Below are 23942 nucleotides of genomic sequence, written 5' to 3'. Positions count from 1 at the left end.
TATTAGGTGCTTAACATTGATAAGCCTGGGATTCAGCCATAGATTATTGTCTTCAGGGAGCTTGCCATTTAATGGGAAGGCATAGATAGTGCATAGCTAAAAAAGAACAGCTTAAATGTTAATGATATAGCAATTATTTTACCTATGTATATAATTATAACAGAGTTCCCAAGCTTTGTGCCATCAGCACCCCATCACACATAAAAGTCATTGAGGATTCCCAGAGCTTTTGTTAAGGTGTGTTATACAGTAATGTTTAACTGTATTCAATATTAAAACTGAAAATAAAATAATTTATTAATTTTAAAATAATGTTAAATCTACTTCCAAGTAACTTAAATAATACAAATTTTGCTTTAAAAAAATCTTTCATCTGTCAGTGGATGAGTGGATTAAAAATAATGTGGTGATCCAGGTGTGATAGCGCACACCTTTAATCCCAGCACTTGGGAGGCAGAGGTAGGAGGATCGCTGTGAGTTCCAGGCCACCCTGAGACTACATAGTGAATTCCAGGTCAGCCTGGCCTAGAGTGAGACCCTACCTGGAAATAAAGACCAAAAAAACCATGTGGTATCAGCTAGGGAAACAACTTAGTCAGGAAAGCACTTGCTGTGCAAGTATGAATCTTAGTTTGATCCCCAAAACCTGTGTGTGAAAGTTGGGCGTGGTGGTAGGTGTTTATAATCCCAGTGCCAGGAAGGTGGAGATGGTGGATTCTTGAGGCTCTCTGGCCAGCCATTGTAGCCTACTTGGTGAGCTCTAGGCCAGTGAGAGACTGTCTCAGAAAAAGTAGGCCGCACCTGAAGAATGACACCTGAGGTTGCCCTCTGACCTCCATGCACACATGCCATGAACGTGCAATAATGTGGTATAGATAGATGATCCTTAAATGACAATGTTTTGACTTATAAGTTTTTTTTTTTATTCTCCAATGATATGAAGGTGATATACTCTGGGTGTGGCACCACATGCCTTTAATGCCAGCACTTAGGAGACTGAGGTAGGAGGATAACTGAATTTGAGGCCAGCCTGACATTACATAGTGAATTCTAGGTTAGCCTGGGCTAGAGTGAGACCCTACCTGGAAAAACAAAATCAAAAACAAAATAATGTGATATACAGTCAGCAGCAAGCACATTTCAAAGTTAGGTTTTCGATCTCATCTCATTCTAGTTATGTTGGGTAGTAACTCACCTCTCAGCTCCTTTTCAGCCCCACAACTATAAGGGTTAACAATAGGAGTTTCACAGTGTATTGCATTACTTACCTCTGATGTTCACTCTGCTAGGTGTATTAAATGTATTTTCTTTTTTACTTCTTCCTTTTTTTTTTTTTCTTTTAAGAGAGGATGTCTGTGCTTAGGCTGTCTTAGAGCTCAATTGTGTATCCTAGGCTAGTCCCAAACTCAGAGTAATCTTCTTGCCTTCCAAGGATTATAGATTATCACACCTGTTCCTTCAAGCCCAGCATGGTGGCACTCTCCTTTAATCTCAGTATTCCCACTCCTGAGACTAAGGTTAAAAGATCACTGTGAGTTCCAGGTCAGCCTGGGCTAGAGTGGGGCTGTGCCTTAAAAACAAGCACCCAACTAACCAAAGAAACAAACAAACTCTTGAGGCAGTTCACAGGTTTACTGTCTAGTTGCCTGGTTCCTGACTTCTAATTTAGAAAATCTAAGCCAGTCTTCCTCTTCTCTCTAACTCCCTCCTTCCTCCTCACAGCTATCTCCTCACAGCTGTGGAAATTCAGTGTTTGCCTACAGTGTTGATTTCTTTCCATGGCTCCCATAAATTGCCATGTTCCCTTCTGAATTCATTTTTAAAAATAGTTTTAAGGCAAAGAAACCTTTATTTTATTTAAAGTTTATTTATTTATTTATTTATTTATTTATTTATTTATTTATTTATTTATTTGAGAGCGACAGACATAGAAAGAGGTAGATAGATGGAGAGAGAATGGGTGCACCAAAGCCTCCAGCCACTGCAGATGAACTCCAGATGCATGTGCCACCTTGTGCATCTGGCTTACATGGGTCCTGGGGAATTGGGCCTCGAACTGGGGTCCTTGGGCTTTACAGGCAAGTGCTTAAGTGCTAAGCCATATATCCAGCCCTATTTTATTTTATTTTTGAAAGAGAGAGACTGAGAGAGGGGAGGAGAGAGGGAGGGAGGAAAGAAGGAAGAGAGAGAGAATGGGTGTACCAGGGCCTTTCAGCTACTATGAACGAACTCCAGATGTGTACACCCTTTTGTGGGTATGTGGGACATTGCATGCTTGCATCACTTTTGCATCTGGCTATATGTGGGACCTGGAGCTTTGAACAAACATTCTTAGGCTTTGCAGGAAAGTGCCTTAACCACTAAGCCATCTTCCCAGCCCCTGAGTTCATTTTTGAAAAATATTTTATTCATGGGAGCGGGTAGGGAGGAAGGGAAGGACAGGAACCTGAAAATGTACTCTGTGTCCTACAGTGACAGTAGTAGGTGAATTACAGTGATTATATTTAGTGGCCTTCCTCCCTTTCTAGCATCTAACTGACTTTAATAAGTTTAATTAGTAGTCTGTTGTTATGTGTAAATTATTCTAAAATAGTGGCTTAAGGGCTGGAGAGATGGTTTAACAGTTAAGGTGCTTGCCTATGAAGCCTAAGAGCTCCTGTTGGAATCTTCAGGCCCCACATAAGCCAGATGCAGTGATGCAATGTTGCACATGCACACAAGGGGCACTTGCAACTGGAGTTCATTCACAGTGGCTGAAGGCCCTGACGTGGCTATTCTCTCTCTCTCTCTTTCCCTTCTTTTTCTCCCTCTCTCTCTCTCTCTCAAAATAAGTAAGTTAAAAAAATTAAAACAGTGGCTTAGTGAACATTTTTGTGGGTTAGGAGCAACTTAATAGTTTGGGCTTAGAGACTCATGTGATAAAGCACAAGATATTGGTGGCTTCTCACAAAGCCACAAGACACTTGACAGGAGATTGAGGACCATGTTTGTCAACCATTTATTTTGGCTGTCAGTTGGTACTGATTGTTGATAGGAGGCCTCAGCACCTCTTCACAGGGTTTTTAAATTTTGTTTGTTTGTTTTTGTTTTTTCAAGGTAGGGTCTCACTCTGGCCCAGGCTGACCTGGAATTTATTACGTACTTTCAGGGTGGCCTCAAGCTCACGGAGAACCTCCTACCTCTGCCTCCTGACTGCTGCGATTAAAGGTATGTGCCACCATGCCCTGCTCTTTGTAGCGTTTTTATGTGGTGATTATTTCCCCACAGTGAGTCAGCTAACAGTTCCTGTAGTCAGGAGGGTGTCTCTTACACCTAGTCTTGAAAGTCACACTGAACTTCCACAGTACTCTACTAGATATAGAGGCTAGTCCCCATGTAGTGATTTAGGTTGCAGAGGACTTACAAGGATATGACCAGAGGAGACCAGAATAATGTTGGACATCTTGGCAACTATCACAGGAGAATTTATCTGACTTTTAGGAAAATAAATGAAGAGGCAGAAATCAGTGGTAAATTTCATATTTTTGCCCAGTGATTAGTTTTTCTGTTGAATAAACAAGCATTTTCAAATATTTTAAAGAAAATTATTTTGTGTGAACTTCTCACATTCTGAGTGTTACAACTGGAAAAGTGAAAAGCATGTTATATGTGGTGGGTTTTTTTTTTTGCAGATTATTTAAAAAATGTGACAATACATATGGCAGTGCTTTTGTTAATGAAAGTATAAACTTGGACGCTCACATTGGCTTAGTGAAATTTGCCCAAACAGAAATTAACAAAGAGAAGTCATGGAACTGTAGCAATAATTGGCAGAAACCTCAGTATTCTAGAAAGAAGGTTATATCCAGTGATGCTTTTGTGGCTTCTGAGACAGGAGAAGACATATTCAAGGTGCCATCTTTTTCCATTGTACCCCAGCCTCACGATGTTGAAGGTAATTTCTTGCTTTTTATGTTATTTCTATAAAAATTCAAACTAATGTGCATGTCTTTGCCTAGGGAAGAATACAAAGTATAGGATATTTGAAGAGGTTCTCTCTGTACGTGTAGTTTCCACATTTCTTCATTATATTGCATTATTTTTCAGTCATGTCTTAATATTTTTAACTGTGCTCTCAGTAGAAGGTTAAATCAATTTTGTTGAAGCAGTTTTAGTAGACATTGTTCAAAAGTATCCATATAAGTATGCAGTGTTTTTCCCCCTAGGAGTAACCAAAAATGGCTTAAGTTCCTTGAAGGCTGTCACAGAAATTCGTATCCTTTAAATTATTTTAAACATTTGCTTTAGGTTGATGGCATCATATTTTTAAATTTTTTTTTACATTGTATTCCTGTGTGCTTCTTTTGGTTGACAAAGAAAAAGAGACAAATAGAAATCTCTTGGGTCATGTAGCATATAATAGTGCTATTCCAAGTGTGGTCTGCAGGCTGCTCCAGTTATGGACTTTGTGCAGTCTTTGATAAGATAGATCCAGAAATCATATTATTGGCAGAATATTTGATGAGTTTACCTGTAGACAGATACACATTTCCTCTAGGGAAGTAAGCTGAGTTCAGTGTAATAGGAGAAACTGAAGGGAATGGGGTAGTGAGTAGATTTGAGGACATTTTTACAAAAATAATGTTTTAGAAAGAACTTCATTTAAAATTTGTCAATAGGTACATGTAGGGGCATTCTAATCATAAATATTTGAGTGTATTCTGTGTCTTCTGGTAGTAGCAAAATTTTTTATACCTTGTGCAAGCTTGTATCAATATACTTATTCTAATTTACTAGCTGTTTTGAAATTTATTTTTCTAAGTACCTAAGAGCTTCTTGGAGGCAAAAACTGTCTTACCTATCTGCCTATCTCCAAATGCATTGAAAGGCAGAGCTGGGGACATGGATGTGGTTGAGGGAATATGTTTGAAAAGAACAAGTATTCCAGTTTGGCTGAAATAAAAGCTATGTCAAAAAGTAGTAGGAGTGATTCTGGATAGGTATCTTCGGGTTGGACCACTTGATGCCATGACCACCAAGGTCAAATGCAGACTTCTGTCATGTTTGAGCACTGCAGTGGTTCTGCTGCTCAGGAGTTGTTGTTAGGTAAAACTACCACCTAAAGTCATGTGCCTTCAAGTTCTAAGTGTGGATTTAAAGCAGTGAGTAAAGAGTATTCATGATAGTTTGAGAGTTTGTGCATTACTTACATATGATATATTTGCTGACTGTTTTTCAGTATTTTACTGTGTTTGAATCTCAGAACAGTAGAAGGTTAGTCAGATGGCTTTTGACACAGTACTGTTAATTTAAGTTTGTTGAACAAAAGAAAAAAAATTGATTTCAAAGGTTCAGAATGTTGATACATAGTATTAATGGTTGAGGTTTTGCGTGTGCTGGGAAACTCATTCTGAATCTACTCTGAATCAAAGATTTATCTTGTGAATATAAATTAATGTAGAACTATCTAATGAGAGAGAAATCAGCATGGTAGTTCACTTACAGGCTTGTTACAAATAAATATTTTATTAAAAAAAACATACTGAGAGAAAATGAGATTCTTTCAAAAGCTGATGGACTAACAAACTCAAATCTTGTATTTGATTGGGCACAGTATTATGACATGCAGAAAGTAAAATTAAGATTTATAAATTAAACATATGATTTAATAAATGAAAACCTATATTAATGGATGCTTGCTATCTGCCAGCTCTTGTACTGGATATTTGGAATATGTCAGTTAAAAACAGACAATGAACCCATGTCCTTGGGTTAATATCCTTGGAATAAAGGTGGAGGATCTGAACAAGCATAACTGTGTATAAATAAATCATAAATTATTTTAGAAGGTGATGTGTACTTTGGGAAATGAAAATGTAGAGCAGACTAAAGGAGAATTAAGTTGAGCCTGTTGAAATTGAGGGCTCAGGATATAGAATTTAATAGGGTAATTAATTAAGGTAATCCTTCTTGAGAAGGTGAGATTGGTCAGCAGGAAGGTGCCAGAGCCAAGGAACTTTGGAGAAACAACTAAATAATGTAGGTTGAGCAGGTATATGATTGATCCATTTGAATAGCAGAGTCCAGTATAAGTAGAGAAGATAAGTGAGGACGTTGGGATGGCTTGAGTTATAAGACCTGAAGTTAGAGAGATGCAGAAGATGGAAGGTAGCCAAGAGAGACCATGGGGAAACAAAATCATGTAGGTCTGTGTAGCCATATTCTTGAGGAGAAAGGGGAAATTTGAACAAAGAAGTGTTATCACCTGATTTCAGAGTTATAAAATCACAACAACAATCAGAGTTCTTGCATAGCTTTTTAATATAGTATAGGATAACTATGTTTTCAGATATATTGCCTGTTTACATATTCTGATTCTATTTTTGTTTATTGACTTTTTGGTTTTTTGAGGTAGGGTCTCACTCTAGCCCAGGCTGACCTGGAATTCACTATGGAGTCTCAGGGTGGCCTCGAATTCATGGCAATCCTCCTACCTCTGCTTCCCTAGTGCTGGGATTAAAGGCGTGCACCACCACGCCCAGCTGTATTCTAATTCTAAAAGCCTCAAATGTAGGAGCTTATTCGTTTTGTAGTTTCTACATCTAGCAATGTATTTCACATATAGTGTATTTCTCATACAGTTTAATAACTGTAGCTGACTAACTGCAATTTCAACTAAGAAACATGCCAAAAACAAATGCCTCTAGAGCTCTGACAGACTCTAAATTTGGAGAAGAGCCAGTTTACTCTTTCCAGCTATTAGTATTGCCTAAACTTTCTTACAGAGGAAGAGTGATTCAAATTATTCCTGTTGGGTAAGTATGCTGACAATTACAAACAAATCTAACAGTTTACACACTTAACTTATCAAAAATAAAGGGTTTAGAGGCTGGAGAGGTGGTTTAGCAGTTAAGGCGCTTGCTTGCAAAGCCAAAGGAGCCAGGTTTGATTCCCCAGGACCCACATAAGCCAGATGCATAATTGGGCACAAGTGTCTGGAGTTTGTTTGTAGTGGCTGGAGGCCCTGGTATGCCCGTTCTCTCTCTGTCTCTCTCTTGGTCTCTTTCTCTCTCTCAAATAAATAAATAAAATGAAATATATTAAAATAAATAAATAAGTAGAGGGTTTAAAGATTAATGGACCAGAAATACAAATTAACTAATGAGACAATAGAAAATCAGTGTTTAATAATTGAAATCTGGGGCAGTAAAGAAGATATAAAAATATAAGAGGCCTTGTCAAAAAGGATAAGAAGCAGTGCTCTGTAAAACAAACAAAGAATATTTCTGATTGACATTCCTCCACAGTACTTGGGTCTCTTCTCTCAAGTTACCACGCTTATATTATCTTTTCTTACCTCATAGGGACTTTATAAGTCCTTTTTAGAATATGCAATGGGACTAGAGACTAATAATTTCCATTAATTCTTACTATACAAAAATAGCAAATGTTAAATAAAACTTCATTGTTAAATACTGTGAGGGTCAATGTAGTTGAATTTTTAAATTAACAGTAAGTATTTTTTTAATCCTGAGACTCCTTAATGTTATTCTAAGCGGCGAAATTTAGAAGCATATTCAAAGAATTCCCTTATTTCAACTATATCCAGTCCAAAGCCTTTGATGATGTAAGTATGTCATTATCATTCTTCACTTACTTTTCTCACGTGGTTGTGTACTCTCTCAGGGCAGGACAGGTCATTTCCACTTTTAGCCACTACCACATTTGAGGGGCTTAGGAAATGCTTGCATGTGATTCACATAGGAAGATTAGTTTGCATTATCGAGTTTATAAGAATTTCTCTGAAGTTCAAAGGAATAATTTTCTTCTAGATCTACCATATTATATTGAATAAAATACTATGCAATGTTGTGTTGCTTTTAGAGGTTAAAGGGTCTAGAACAGGATTACAGTTTTAGGAATTGTAGAGGTGAACATGGTTGAATCATTACTTCTGATTCTTTCTAAAGCCTATTTTCCAGCAAGTTAAAACTGTGTATAAAAATTTTTATATATTACATAATTAATTGAATTTTATTTGTTAGCTTCTTTACACAGATAGGAATTTTGTGATTTGTGCTCCAACTGGCTCTGGGAAAACTGTAGTGTTTGAACTAGCTATAACAAGATTGTTAATGGAAGTACCATTGCCATGGTCGAACATTAAAATTGTTTATAGTAAGTATATATGGGGAAACTGTTGATTGATTATAATAAGAAAGTTATTGAATCATAAGTGAAGTTAATTCAGTATAAGACATAAGCATTGTTATTTGGTACCTCATACATTTATTTACTTATTTGTATATAATAGTGTTAGGATTTAACCTATGGTCTTGTACATGGTAGCACTCTACCACTGAGCTCTCTTGTTTTCTCTACTGGTGTACAGTGCTAGGAATTGAACTCAGCATATTGTCACATGCTAGGCATGAGCTCTACTACTAAGCTATAACCCAGTCCTTTGTGCATTGAAATAAAGACATACCACAATTGGTTTTGTCCATTACCTTAAATGCAAAACCTATTTTTTTCAGTTATAAATAAAAATTATTTGAATTGAGAATTTCAACTTTACCCTTTTTTAAAAAAAGGCCATTCAAAGTGTTTTTTTTTTTCATTCTAAAAATGTACATAGGAACATCTATTCTCATATATATATCTTTAAAAATTAACAGAGTAATATATGCATATGATTTAAAAGAAAGAAAAGTCACAAAGGGATGATAGTGACAAAACAATATGTTTCCCTGTTCACTCTTATACTTCCTTGAGCAGTCACTTATATTTTTAGTTCTTTATGGTGGTTATATATTTACGTAATATGTTTGTACTACTTTTAATTTCTTGATATTGTCAGTACCTAAATGTTTATTTTGGGGGGTGGTTCTTTTAGGGTAGCATCTCACTATAGCTCAAGCTGACCTGGAACTCAATTCTGTAGTTTCAGGCTGGCCTTGAATTCAAAAGAATCATCCTGCTGTATTAAAGGCATGTGCCACCACACTCAGCTAAATGTTTATTTTTAATATAATAACTTTATTAAGTAAAGTTTGTGAAAATAATTTAAATAGCACTCATGTCCAAAAATGAATATATTATTGTAGTGGCGCCAATAAAAGCCCTGTGTCGTCAGCGTTTTGATGACTGGAAAGAGAAGTTTGGACCAATAGGACTGAATTGTAAAGAACTCACTGGAGATACAGTAATGGATGATCTATTTGAAATTCAGCATGCCAATATTATTATGACAACTCCAGTAAGTATTACTTATATTTTATTATTTCCTTAGAAAATGTGTTTCTCAGAGCTGGAGAGATGGCTTGGCAGTTAAGAAGCTTGCTTGTGGAGCCTGAGGACCCAGGTGTGACTGCCTAGTTCCCATGCAAGCCAGATGCCCATGGTGGTACATGGAGTTCATTTGTAGTGGCTAGAGGCCCTGTCACACCCATTCGCTCCTTTCCTCCCTCCTTCCTTCTCTCTTTCTTTCTCTCACTCTGCCTCTTTATCAAATAAATAATTTAAAAATAATTTTTAAAACTTTAAAAAATGTGTTTCCATCAAGAAGAAAACTTAAAAGAAAAAACGAAGTATATATTGACAACGTAGATAAACATAAAAGTGTGCCCATTCTTTTTGTCTCAAATATTTTTTAATACTTGCTTATTTGCAAGGAGAGAGAAAGAGAGATATTCTGAGAGAATGGGTGCCCCAGTGCCTGTAGCCACTGCAAGCAAACTCCAGATGCATACACCTCTTTGTGCATCTGGCTTTATGTGGACACTAGGGAATCAAACTGAGGTCATTAGGCTTTGCAGGCAAGCACCTTAACTGCTAAGTCAACTCTACAGCCCCCAATTGTTTTCAATTGAGGATCTGGTCTTTTAAATATTTATAAGACCATAAACATCATTAGACTGTCAGGAATAAAATATTGCCTGTCATTTGTAATACGTTTTATACAAATTTTTACTGTTTTTAATAATGTTTGTAATTTCTCATTTCACTGAAATGCTTGCATTCTATAGGAAAAATGGGACAGCATGACTAGGAAATGGAGAGACAACTCTTTGGTTCAACTGGTTCGACTCTTTCTCATTGATGAGGTAGTGAAAATATTATTGACTTTTGGAGATAAACATAAAATGATGATTAAAATGGATAGAATGGATAGAAAAAAGATGTTTTCAGGCTGGAGAGGTGGCTTAGCAGTTAAAGTCCTTGCCTGCAAAGCCTAAGGACCTTGATTTGATTCACCAGTATCTACATAAGCCAGATGCATAACGTGGCACATGTGTCTGGAGTTTTTTAGCAATGACTGGATGCCCTGGTGCACCCATTCTCTCTTCTCTCTCTTATCTGCCACTTTCTCTGTCTCTTCCCTCTTTCAGATAAATAAAAATAAAAATTTAAAATATGTTATCAATAAACAATGTTTTAATCCCTTAAAATGGCAAATGTTTATTTTCTCAGGAATAATATTGATATTATTGTACACTTTACTTAATTAAAGAGACTTTTAGTTTTATAGATAATGATTCTTCCTCGTTTCTTGCTTAGGTCCATGCTGTTAAAGATGAAAATCGTGGCCCAACTCTTGAAGTTGTAGTTAGCAGAATGAAAACTGTACAGTCTTTATTTCAGCCGTTGGGAAATGCCAGCACTCTTATTCCAATGAGATTTGTAGCTGTGTCTGCAACAATCCCAAATGCTGAGGATGTAAGTTAGAATTTTAGTCTATTGGAGTTCTTTATGATTTGTGGAATGTTAAGTCATTTTGATTTTAAAGAAAATATTTTTTTCTGATATTCACCTAGTAAATATAATAGGAAAGTATGTTATAGAAATAACATAGATATAATTATAGATCTGGCCAGGCTCACTCTTTAATAACAATGCACTCTCAGGAGACTCATTCACTCTACAAGACCAGCACTAATTCTGTCCCCAGTGGACCTGACCACTTTGCACCAGGCTTTGCCTCGTATAGATTCCACCCTAAAGTGTTGCCATACTGGGGACTAGACTCTCAGCATAGAATAGAAACCCTTACAAAACACACTTGAATTATATTCAAACCAAAGCAACATGCAACATGAAATCATTTCATACATATGATATATATTCTTTTGACCTACATTTTAATTTTACCTACAAACATTTTCATGTCATTAAATATTATTTAATATTATTTTGTGGTTTTATAACTTATTTATCTATTCCCATTTTTATGTTATAAACAGTGCTAACATCAATAAATCTTTGAAAATGTTCATATTTATTTCCTTTGGGTGCATTTCTAGAGTAAAATAACTAAGCAAAAGGGTATGTAAAACTTTAAGGAGACACTGCCTTCAGTAAATGTTAATTCATTTATTTAAGCTGACATTTCTCTATATCCTATAATCAGCCATTTCTCTGACTCCTGACATTGGGATAATATAACATTGAACTTATTACTGTTATTTAAAATTAAATATAAAATATTTGTGGATAAATATTTCCCAAATGTATTGTTTAGCATAGTATCTTATTTTTAATATTTTTACTTCATTGATTTTGACCAAATTAAATATTTTAACATACTTATCAGTTATTTTAAGATTTTTTGCCAGGCCATGTCTTTTAACCTTTTTTCACAGTGGGATACTAATCTTTTTTTTTTTTTTTTTTTTTGAGGCAAGCCCAACAGACTAGCCTTTTTTTTTTTTTAATGAGAGAGAGGGGAGGATAGATGACTGGTACACCACGGCCTCAGCCACTGTAATCAAACTCCAGATGTGTGTGCCACCTTGGGCGCATGTGTGACCTTGCAAGCTTGCATCACCTTGTGTGTCTGGCTAATGTGTGACCTGGAGAGTCAAACATGGGTCCTTAGGCTTTGCAGACAGACACTTTAACCACTAAGCCAGCTCTCCAGCCCACTAATCTTTATTATTGATTTATAAACAGTTATTATATAAATATCCTGTAATTATGGAAACTTTCTTCCTTATAGAAGCCACTAGTTCTGTGTATGCTATTTCTCTATTTCTTTGGGTCCTCTTCTTTACCATTCCTCTAAAATAAAGGTCTTTATCCTTGACCATGTACTTCTCTCAGACTAAGTTCTTGTGTGATCATGTCCTTACCCATATAACCTTGATAACATTTCCAGTTTCTTGCCTGTTCCACAGGAAGCTACTTCCTGATGAAGCAGTGGTCAGTTTCATAGCAGTCATGAAGGCTGCTTACTATCCAAGTTATGCAAAGACAAGGTAGCTTACCACAGAATCAGAAACAAATTAGTGACTATCATGTTGAGTAGGAAATGTGCTTAGGGCATTGCCATCCCTCACGTGTTTAATATTTGATTAAAAGTTATCAGCTGGGCTGGAGAGATGGCTTAGCGGTTAAGCGCTTGCCTGTGAAGCCTAAGGACCCCGGTTCGAGGCTCAATTCCCCAGGACCCACATTAGCCAGATGCACAAGGGGGCGCACACATCTGGAGTTCGTTTGCAGTGGCTGGAAGCCCTGGCGTGTCCATTCTCTCTTTCTCTCTGCCTGTTTCTCTCTGTCGCTCTCAAATAAGAACAAACAAAAATAAATAAATAAATAAGTTATCAGCTCTTGGGCTGGAGACATTGCTTAGTTTGTTAAGGAACTTGCCTCAAAGTCAAAGGATCCAGGTTCAGTTCCCCATTACCCATGTAAAACCAGCTACACAAGGTGGTACATGCATCTGGAATTCATTTGCAGTGGCTACAGGCTCTGGCATACCCATTCTCTCTACCTGCCTCTTCTCTCTCTCTCTCAAATAAATAAAAAGTTATCAGCTCTTGAGAATCTAAGGCATTTATTGTTTTCCTACTACTTAGCTAATATTTAGGAAAACACAAAAGAAAATTTCAGTCATTTTCAGGCATAGTTCTGAAAAATAGCAAGGAATTTAGAGTGATGTGAGAAGTTTGACTTCCATGGAAAAATCAATCAAATTTAATTTTTACTTTGGACCCTTCTAAGGGACAACAAAACAAAGCATTGGTAATTACTGGGAAGTTTATCGTGGTGAAAAGTAGCAATAGTCTTGAAATGCTGATATTGGTAGTATTTACTAATATATCAGTAGAGTAGTGTCAATGGAATATGCAATGCTGAAAAAGACTACTTGAGTAAATACTTTTAGACTCTGACTTTAGAGAGGTCCATAATTTATTATTTTTAGTCATAGGATGATAGTAGAAATAAAATTGATGTACATGTATCTTTTTTTTTTTTTTTTTTAAGATTGCAGACTGGCTTTCAGATGGTGAAAGACCTGCTGCATGTCTGAAGATGGATGAGAGTCATAGACCTGTGAAACTTCAGAAAGTGGTCCTGGGATTTCCCTGCAGTAGTAACCAGACTGAGTTTAAATTTGATTTAATTCTGAACTACAAAGTTTCCAGTGTCATACGAACATACTCTGATCAGAAACCCACACTTGTGGTAGGGATTATAATTGCTGTTTTTTAGTGTAATGTTTGGTTTTTAACATGACTTATATAGAATTTTTGGATTTCTTTTCAGTTTTGTGCAACAAGGAAAGGTGTACAACAGGCTGCTTCAGTGCTTTCAAAAGATGTCAAGTTTATTATGACTATGGAACAGAAACAAAAGTATGCTTTCTCATTTTTAAAAATTTTTTAAAAAATATTTATATTTATTTATTTATTGGAGAGAGAGGAGGCAGGCAGATAGAGAGAAAATGAATGAAGGAATGGGCATGCCAGGGCCTTCAACTACTGCAAACAAACTGTAGACTCATGTGCCACCTTGTACCTCTGGCTTAGGTGGGTACTGGGGAATTGAGCCTGGGTCCTCAGGTTTGACAGGCAAGTGCCTTAACTGCTACTCCATTTCTTAAGCCCCAGCGTTCTCATTTTTCTTCTTGGAAGTAGGACTTTTAGAGATCAGGTAGATAGTGAAATGGCTCATCCCTGAACCTTGAGCATAATATCTTTGAGCTCAGTTTTCCTCACCTGTGAAGAGTAGTGAATTTGAAGAGTAATGAATATGAAACAAGACAAAAACAAAAGTGTAGCTATAAGTTGTAAATAATTTGGAGCCCTCTAACTTGTAAATAGACACAGTGATTAAGTTGGGCCATGTCACTTTCAGTCAGAATTAAGATGCGACTAACAAGAAAATATTCTGAAAGAGCTATGGAATTCTTTATACAATGGTAGAGTAATTTACATAGCTATAACTATGTTCTTTCCTGAAGTGGATGCTTTAATAATTAATGGTTTTAGCTGAATGTTTGTTTATGAATGTAGCAGACAGCCTCAGGTCACTGGTGTGAACTTTTAAATCAGGTACAGATAAGGATATTTATTGAAGCTTAGAGATCTGGGAGACGTGCCATAATAGTGGAAGAAGCTGGCCCATTTTCATAGGTCTAAGCAGAGAGAGAAAAGCCAGAAGCCCCCATCAAAAAGCAAGCATGCTTAGGAACCCTAGGCAGAGCTCAAGCATTCTGTTTATCTTCTAGATTGGAATTTTAGATTTACCCCCACACCTTAGGGGCAGACCCTAGGATCCACTAATAGTGACACCTCCTTTAGCCAGGTGGCTACAGATCTAAATTATAAACTGTAATAAAATTCTGAATATATTGAGGCCCATCCATTCAAACTATCATAATGAGTCAGAGACTTAATATAGAGGCTTCCATTCCTTTTCTTCAGTTTGCTGTACAAAGAGTAATTTCAGGTCATCATTTTCTTGAATAGAAGCATATGTAGCATTTTAATTTCTTTTATTGTTTTCTACCTAGTTACTCAAGGATGGTTTCTTTAATGCTTTTCTTTGCTGTTTGTGTCTTCCTCTTTTGTCTGTGCCCTTATATACTTCTTGGTGGGTTTTTTTTTTTCCTAGTAATTAAATGCTGGCAATAGAAAGAGCATGAATTTAGAGATACAGATTTAAATTATCACATTCCACTTTTACTAGCTATGTGCCACTGGGTATATTACTTCATAGCTTCAACTTTCTTTCATTTATTCTTTTCTTTCTTTCATTTTTTTTCTTTTTTCTTTTGTATTTATTACGTTATCCCTTGTAAAGATGCAACCTAGGACCTTCTTTATGACAGGCAAGAATACTAACACTGAGTTATATGCTCAGTTTATTCATTTATTTTATTTTTCTTTTATTTATTTATTTATTTTACTTATTTTATTTTTGAAGCAGGATCTATACAGCTCTGGCTGGCTTCAGACCTGTGATCCTCTTGCCTCAGTTTCCTGATTGCTAGAATTAGAAGCAGGTATCACTAAGCCTGATTTCTATCCAGCTCAATTAATCAGCTCTCAATATATAAGAATCAGCTATCTTATATTCCTTTGATAAGTAAATAAGGTAGCATTTCTAAAGTACTTGAGTATAGCATAACTTATGTTAATATTGACATGTCTGATTTTCTTGTCTTCTCTTCATTCTATTGTGATCTTTAAAAATTGTAATTATTAGCTGGGCATGGTGGTGCATGCCTTTAGTCCCAGCACTCAGGAGGCAGAGGTAGGAGGATTGATGGTGAGTTCAAGGCCACCCTGAGACTCCATAACTCCTAACTTCCTTTACTCTTTTTGTTAATATTTTATTTTTATGAGAGAGAGAGAGAGAGAGAGAAAAGAAAATGAGAATAAATGGGTGCACCAGGACCGCCAGCCATTGCAAATGAACTCTAGACACATGTGTCACTGTGTACATCTGGCTTACATGTGTTCTGGGGAATTGAACCTGGGTCCTTAGGCTTTGTAGGCAAGTGCCTCAACTGCTAAGTCATCTCTCCAGCTTCCTTTACTTTTTTAGTTTAACCTCATTTTCTTTCTGTATTTTATCTCAATGCACAATAAAATTAACTTCTACTTTCTGTCTAGTGATGGTACAGTTTTAAAGTCTTCAACACCAGGAATTGAACCTAGGCAAGTACTTCACCACTAGCTGTACCCCTAGGTCCCTTTTTACTTCCTAATTTGAAGCCCAGGCAGGCCTTGAACTTTCAATCCTCTCTCTTGGCCTCCTCAGTAGCTGAGTTACAGACCTGTGCTATCTTCTTTAAAACTTATTTCTTACAAATATTTGCAGTTGAATTGTGGGATAACTTTCATATTCTGACCCCATGGGTAGGTGGTATTATTTTTAGTTTTTGTTTTTTTTGAATTTTCTAAACTCTTGGTTTAGAAGTGAGCTTTAATTTTATAGCTATATATTCTTCACCCCTCCATCAAAATATATTCATTGCACATGGTACTTGGTCATATAAGGACATTTTCACATAAGAATATAGTGTACTTTACACATAATCCACTTTATGCCCCTTACCCCCTTTTAAGCCCTTCCCTCCCTCAGATATTCTCTGGTTTTTGTTACTGTTTTTTATTGTACACATGTGTGTATATGAGTGTGTAGAGCACATGTGTGTTTGGATGAATGTGCAGATCATAGGACAACCTCGAGTGTCATTCTTAAGAACCCTGTCCACCTATTTTAATGAGACAAGATCTATCATTGGCCTGGAGTTCATCAGTTAGGCTCTACTGGCTGGCCTGTAAGCCCCAGAAATCCTCCTGTCTCTACCTCCCCAGTACTGAGATTACAGGGGCATACCATCACACACAGCATTTTAACCTGGGTACTAGGGATCAAATTCAAGTTTTTGTGCTTCTGAGGTAAGCACTTCAGCTGACTAAGCTATCTTCCCTATCCATAGTCTCTGGTTGTTAATGGACAGATTTTAAATCATACCATTGTGAACATCTTTTTGTGGGCTGGGGAGATGGCTCAGCAATTAAAGGTGCTTCCTTGCTAAGTCTGCTGGCCAAGGTTTGATTCCCCAATGCCTACATAAAGCCAGGTATGTAAAGTGGTACATATATGTGGAGTTTGTTTGTAATGGCAAGAGGCCCTGGCATGCCCATATTCACATTCTCTCTCTCTCCTCACAAATAAATAAGTAAAATATGTTTAAAAATAAAAGATTTTGTATTTAAAGCTTTAAAATAATAAACTGTTTGAGTTTTCTGAGGTTACTGGGAATAATTCATTAATTTTTATGACATTCATGATTAATTTTAATAGGTTACAGAAGTGTGCATATTCCTTAAGGGATTCCAAACTTAGAGGTAGGTTTAAAGATTTTTTTTTTCCAGTTCTGGGGATTAAACCAAGAGGCTTTTGAATATGCAAGGCAAGCACTCTTATCACTGAGCTGTATCTGTAGTTTAGAGATGACTTTTTAAAACTTTTATTTATTTTAGCATATGTGTATGTGTGTGTCAACTTTGAGTTGTCTGCGCTCCACTTTCTTTGATGGTCTCTTGCCACTATAAATAAGCTGCCAGACTGCAAGTGAATATCAGACTAGCTGGCCTGATTTGAATTCTCCTGACTTTGCCTCCCATTGTCAAAGGTGCATGGGGACCACAGATGCACATGCTAATTTGCATCTGGTTTTACACGGGTGCTGGGGAGTTGAACCTGGATCGAAGGGCTTGGCAAGCAAGCACCTTTAGCTGCTAAGATAACATCCCCAGTCCCTAGAGATAATTTTTGAATAGCATGTTTAAATATAGACAAAAAGGATCTGTCCAGGTGTGGTGGCACACACCTTTAATCCCAGCAATTGGGAGGCAGAGGTAGGCAGATTGCTTGTGAGTTCCAGGTCAACTGGAGACTAGAGAGTAAGGTTAGCCTGTGTTAGAGACCTCACCTTAAACAACAACAACAAAAAAGATCTGATTACTGTTGAAATAGTAATTTGACTTATAGGTGATATATTCCCATTTTAGAGACTTTAATATATGGAATTGGTTATCATCATGCTGGTATGGAGCTGTCAGATAGAAAAGTTGTTGAAGGATTATTTACTCTTGGAGATCTGCCAGTCCTTTGTAAGTAAAATATATTTTTGTCAATATTAAAAATATTTTGGAAAATTATTTTTAAGAAGAAAAAAACTTAAACATTTTGACATGTCTCTGTGGGTTTTTTTCCAAGAGCTTAAAATTTTATAACTACCCTCACAGGTATATACTGCAGTAAATTTCTTGACAGTGTTTAATTCTTTTTCATGTTTTTGAGCATAATAAATCTTGAAAATAATAGGTTTTTGTTTTAGGATATATTACTATTTTAGATTTTCGTGTCCTTTTTCTAATTTTCTGTAGAATTTTATTGCATTTATATCAATATGTCTTTTATAAGAAAATGCTTTCCCAGAACGGTAAAATTGGTAAATCTTAAAATTATTATTCTTTAATCTGATACAGTTACTACAAGTACTTTAGCCATGGGAGTAAACTTGCCAGCTCACTTGGTAATCATAAAATCCACAATGCACTATTCTGGAGGAATGTTTGAAGAGTACAGTGAAACAGATATTTTACAGATGATTGGTAGAGCTGGCCGACCTCAGGTGAGCAACAAGAGCTTTATAGTTTTGTAGCTTACTTTAAAGGCATAGCCCAAACAAAAAAGCTATTTTTGCATATTTCATGTATTTTAAATTTGCACTTAATAATTAGATAAAATTGACAGTAAAAATAACTAATGGAGGAGTAAAAGTAAAATAAGATTCATTAATTATGATATATCCCATTTGTCACCCTATAGTTCTCAAAATTTCCATTGGTCAATGAAGGGATGGGTTCAGGGTTTTTTTAAATTTTCATTTTATCTTTATTCTGAATGGAAATAATCTTGACATTTTTATTTTTGTTTGGTTGGCTTTTTAGTCTTCATTTGTGTATGTATATGCATGTGTCTTAATATGTATGTGCATGCATGTTTACATGTACAAATGTGTGCTTATGTATATTTATATGCATTGTATGTGGAGGTTAGAAGTTGAAATTGGGTGTCTTTCTTTATTGCTCTCCACCCTGTTTATTGATTCAGGGTCTTTCACTTGAACCCAGAGCTTGCAGATTTAGCTAGTCTAGCTAGCCTTGCCTAGAGTCCCCTGTTTCTGCCTCCTGAGTGCTGATTTCAGGCAGGCAGTCATACTTGCCCAGCATTTATGTGGGTACTGGGCATCTAAACTCAGGTCCTCATGCTTATATAGTATGCACTTTATTGACTAAGCCATCTCCCCAGCCCTAAATGGTTGGTTTAAACCAGGGTCTCTAGCCCAAGCTGACCCCTCTACCTTTCTGTCTTCCTGCTTCTGATACCCAAGCGCTAGGAGTATAGGCCTATACCTCCACATCTGGCAGCTCTTAGCATTTTGGGTGGGATGGATTTTTACTGTGTAGGACTGCCCTATACATTACACAATATGTAATATCCCAGGTCCTAGCACTAAGAGCCAGAAGTAGTCTGTAGACCTTGTGATAGTCCATATACATTTCAAAATATACCCTATTCTGATAAGTACATGAATAAAGAAGTAGCTAGTAAAAGAACATTCAGGAAGCATGTCTTCAAAATGTTACGTTACACATGTTTGTAATTTTGGAGGAGACATCAGATTATATGTAAACTACATCAAGTCTTACAACTTTAATCTACTTTCCAAGGTTTTCTTTGTCTTTAACATTGCCAAAATTACACTAGGTTAAAACTAAAGTAGTATCTGCAGCTGTGTTCTTGGGAGGTTTTTAAATTAAAATTTTCAGTCAATAGTTTTTAGGCCTTTCAACCTGTTATTTAAGGCAAGAGGGCTGTTTCGTACAAAATGTAGTTCTTGAAGAGGACTGGCACCACAGTATGCTCTAATCTCCACTAAGTTTTTCTGTCTTTCATTGTTACAGTTTGACACTACAGCTACTGCAGTTATTATGACTAGGCTTAGTACAAGAGAGAAGTACGTTCAGATGTTAGCTTGTAGTGACACCGTGGAAAGCAGGTAATACTGAAAATTTTTGAAAAGATGATAATGCTGATACAAATCTTAATATGTTGGAAATAAATTTGGTTTGAGGACTTTATAAAGCCATTTTTTGTGAAATGTCCTGACAATTTAATTAGAAAGCTTGTGCCTTTTTAATGAGTTTAATAGCTATTTTTTAAAGGTAACAGTTTGATTTATAGTGTTTCTTAGTACATTAGTACACATCTTTGTTACAAAAGACATAAATGGTTTTAAAGCCTAATCAATATTACTATTATTATATTGTAATTTATAGGTAGTAAATGCATAAATTTCTAAGTGCTAATTTGTAATAATAAATATTTTCACACATTTAAAATTTGTTTGGTAACAAGAGAACAAGAGGAGGGGATGAAGATCTGGGATTTTGTTTTTTCTTTTTTCTTTTCTTTTCTTTTTTTTTTTTTTGAGGTAGAGTTTCAGTCTAGCTCAGGCTGACCTGGAATTCACTATGTAGTCTCAGGGTGGCCTTGAACTCACAGTGATCCTCCTACCTCTGCCTCCTGAGTGCTGGGATTAAAGGCATGCGCCACCATGCCTGGCTGGGATTGTTTTTAGTACTTATCAGTATTTGATGATTTTCTTTTGGGGGAAATATAATAATCTGTATTATAGACCTATGAAGTAAATAGAAATTTCATTTTTAAGAAATTGAATTAATTTTTAAACATTTTCTCATGTATCTGTAGATTAGCTTTTATAAATTGTTTAGGTAGCAATTAGTATATAATAAAGTTTAAAAGTATATGGTTTTGAAATGAATGTTAGTAATACAGGTTTTTTTCCCTTTAGTTTGCACCGACACCTTATTGAACATCTAAACGCAGAGATAGTATTGCATACCATCACAGATGTGAATATTGCTTTGGACTGGATACGATCAACCTTTCTTTATATCAGAGCCTTGAAAAACCCATCTCATTATGGTTTGTTACTTACTGGCCATTTTAACCCTATTTTAAAAAATATTTTATTTACTTTTTATTTACAAGGAGAGAGAGGTGGATACACCAGAGCCTCTTTCCCCAGCAAATGAACTCCAGATACATGTGCCTCTTTGTGTATCTGGCTTTATGTGGGTACTGGGGAATTGAACCTGGTCCATCAGGCTTTTACATGCAAGAGCCTTTAGCTGCTGAGCTATCTCTCCACACCCTAAGTCTTGCTTTTTGACCTATTCAAGCTTTTTATTCATTTTTAAATTAGGTTGCTTGTATATTTATTAACATTATTAATTCTTTTTTCTGGGTAAGAACCTTTTATCAAATATATATATTCTAATCTCCCAGCCTGAGTTTGGTTTTTCACTTTCTTTTCTTAAATATTTTTATTTATTTATTTATTTATTTGACAGAGAAAGAGGGGGAGAGAGAGAGAGAATGAGTGAGCCAGGGCTTCCGGCCACTGCAAATGGACTCCAGATGCTTGTACCCCTTTGTGCATCTGGCTAATGTGGGTCCTGGGGAACTGAACCTGGGTCCTTTGGCTTTTCAGGCAAGTGCCTTAAGTGCTAAGCCATCTCTTCAGTCCTTGTTTTTCACTTTCTTAAAAAGTCTTTTGCTGAAAGAAATTTTCAGTTTTAAATAATGCTGCTGTAAGCTTTTCTATATATTTAAAAAAATATATTTATTTATTTATTTGAGAGAGAGAGAAAGAGGCAGATAGAGAGAATGAGTACACCAGGGCCTCTAGCCACTGGAAATGAACTCCAGACACTTGTGCTACTTTGTGTATTTGTCTTATGTGGATTCTGGGAAATCAAACCTAGGTCCTTTAGCTTTGTAGGCAAGTGCCTTAACCAGTAAGCCATTTCTCCAGCCCCTGATGTGAACTTTTTACATATGTATATACATACATACATTCTGTGGGTATATTCCTAGAAGTGAAGTCATTATGTTATTTAATCTGTATAGTTACAATTTTAGCAAAAAGACAATTTCTAAAATAGTCATATTACTACGTTTTTAGGAACATTCATTTTATAATAATAGTAATTGGAAAATATTTGTCTATGTTTAAAGCATTTGAAATTTATTCCATGTGGTTCTTGTTAAAATATAGTGTTTTGGAACACTATTAATTTAATAAAATAGCCAATCAATAGTGAAAGGATTTCAAAACAATAGTTATGTTGTATAGATAGTTACCTTTGAACTAGTCAAGCTGTTTATATCTATATGAAATTTAATTGGATAGTCATTTTAAGTGTGGTGTAATCTGAACCTATAAAGATGAATTAAATATATTCTGCTTTATTTGTTGTATTTATCATAACATACAGGTTTTACATCTGGATTGAACAAAGATGGAATTGAAGCAAAATTACAAGGTTAGATTATGTGCTCCTAAAAATATACATAGGCTATAAAATTTGATGAATAATGCTAATTACTGTGGAAATAAAGATATTCTTTCATAAATCATTATTTAATTCTATTTATTCATTTATTTGACAGAGAGAAAGAGGGAGAGAGAGAAAGAATGGGCACACCAGGGCTCTAGCCACTGCAAATGAACTCCAAACACGTGTGCCCTCTTGTGTATCTGGCTTATGTGGGTCCTAGGGAATCGAACCTGGGTCCTTTGGCTTTGCAGACAAAATCTCTTAACTGCTAAGCCATACCTCCAGCTCCATAAATCATTTTTAAAAGTAAGCTTGTTTGAGAGGTGGCTTAGAGGTTAAGACACTTGTCTGTGAAGCTTAAGGACTGCAGCAGACAGCTTCAGGTTTGCTGAGATAAACTTCCAGACCAGGCACGGTTATGGAGGAAGGGATATTTATTGAAGTTTACAGATCCAGGGGAAGTTCCATAAATGGCAGAAGCTGGCCTGCCTTCAGAGGACCAAACACAGAGAGAGAGAAGCACAAGCCAAAAAGCCAAAAAGCATACTTCAGGAACTCCAACTAGGCACACTTTGTATATCTTTAGATTGAAATCTGAAACCCACCACCTCACCTTAAGATCCACCCAGTGACACTGCCTCTAGCCAGGTGGCTGTAGATGGAAACTACAAACAAATAAAAAACTGAATGTATTGGGGGCCATCTATTCAAACCACCACAAGGACCCAGGTTCAATTCCCCAGAATCCATGATGAACAAGGTGGCACATGCATCTGTGGTTCATTTGCAGTTACTGTAGGCCCTGGCACACTTATTCTTTCTCTCTCTCTCTCTTTCTCTCTGTCTCTCAAAAATAAGTAAATATAATATTTTTAATTTTTTTAAAGTAAGCTTGTCTAGAGAAAGTATATGTGAATTTTTTTCACAAATAAGTAAAGCTGGGAATATCTACTTTTTCTGTATTTATCTATTTATTAATTCTATCAGAATATATGCCTTTATATAATACCACAGCTTGGTGTTTTTGTTTTTCTTTTAAAATAACCTAGTTCTCTGAAATGTTGCCCATGGATAGAGACTTTTCTTTTTCTTTTCTATTTTAATTTTGATTTAAAATGTAAACCTAGATTTATTATGGAATTTTCATCCCAGTCTTTATCAGTGATATACTCCTATTAAACCCCTACTTTATTTTTAAATTATTTTTAGTATTTTATTATCTGTCTTTTAAAATATGACTTAAGAATTGATTAGCATTAAACATTGCTATCTCATTGCTGTATTGAAACTTTAAGAATAAAAAAGCTTGCGTCCAATAATTATATTTAATTTTAGTTTATCCACTTTCAGTGTTTAAATATGGGAAGTGAAATGTGGAGATAAGGATAAAATGTTATATTGTCTTACTTAAAGAATAAATATGAAGCTGTGCGTGGTGGTGCACACCTTTAATCCCAGCACTGGAAGGCAGACGTAGGAGGATCGCTGTGAGTTCGAGGCCACCCTGAGATGCCATAGTGAATTCCAGGTCAGCCTGAGCTAGAGTGAGACCCTACCTTGAAAAACCAAAAAAAAAAAAAAGAATAAATATGGGGCTGGAGAGATTGCTTAATGGTTAAGGCACTTGCCTGTGAAGCCTAAGGACCCATGTTGGACTCTCTAGATCCCATGTTTGCCAGGTGCACAAAGGTGAGGCAAGCACATGTTCTCATATAACCACTAGGT

General features: G+C 36.0%; 1 protein-coding gene across 2 annotated transcripts in view; it reads left to right on the top strand.

Annotated features, from left to right (window-relative positions):
* The window catches only part of Hfm1 (helicase for meiosis 1), a 90549-nt gene that overhangs the window by 3916 nt on the left and 62691 nt on the right, over positions 1-23942 (top strand). For both annotated transcript variants that reach the window (XM_045138669.1, XM_045138670.1), the window contains exons 4-18: positions 3672-3934; positions 4206-4253; positions 7536-7606; positions 8025-8157; positions 9087-9238; positions 10008-10085; positions 10540-10698; positions 13246-13446; positions 13528-13616; positions 17083-17126; positions 17793-17894; positions 18273-18418; positions 19755-19849; positions 20666-20799; positions 22155-22202. In XM_045138669.1, the coding sequence (XP_044994604.1) occupies positions 3672-3934; positions 4206-4253; positions 7536-7606; positions 8025-8157; positions 9087-9238; positions 10008-10085; positions 10540-10698; positions 13246-13446; positions 13528-13616; positions 17083-17126; positions 17793-17894; positions 18273-18418; positions 19755-19849; positions 20666-20799; positions 22155-22202 (1763 nt within the window). The remainder of the gene's footprint in view (positions 1-3671; positions 3935-4205; positions 4254-7535; positions 7607-8024; positions 8158-9086; positions 9239-10007; positions 10086-10539; positions 10699-13245; positions 13447-13527; positions 13617-17082; positions 17127-17792; positions 17895-18272; positions 18419-19754; positions 19850-20665; positions 20800-22154; positions 22203-23942) is intronic.

This window comes from Jaculus jaculus, chromosome 19 (genome assembly GCF_020740685.1).
Source record: "Jaculus jaculus isolate mJacJac1 chromosome 19, mJacJac1.mat.Y.cur, whole genome shotgun sequence".
NCBI classification, from domain to species: domain Eukaryota; kingdom Metazoa; phylum Chordata; class Mammalia; order Rodentia; family Dipodidae; genus Jaculus; species Jaculus jaculus.
Note: the sequence above shows the minus strand (reverse complement) of the source record. Positions and strands in the feature narration are given on the sequence as shown.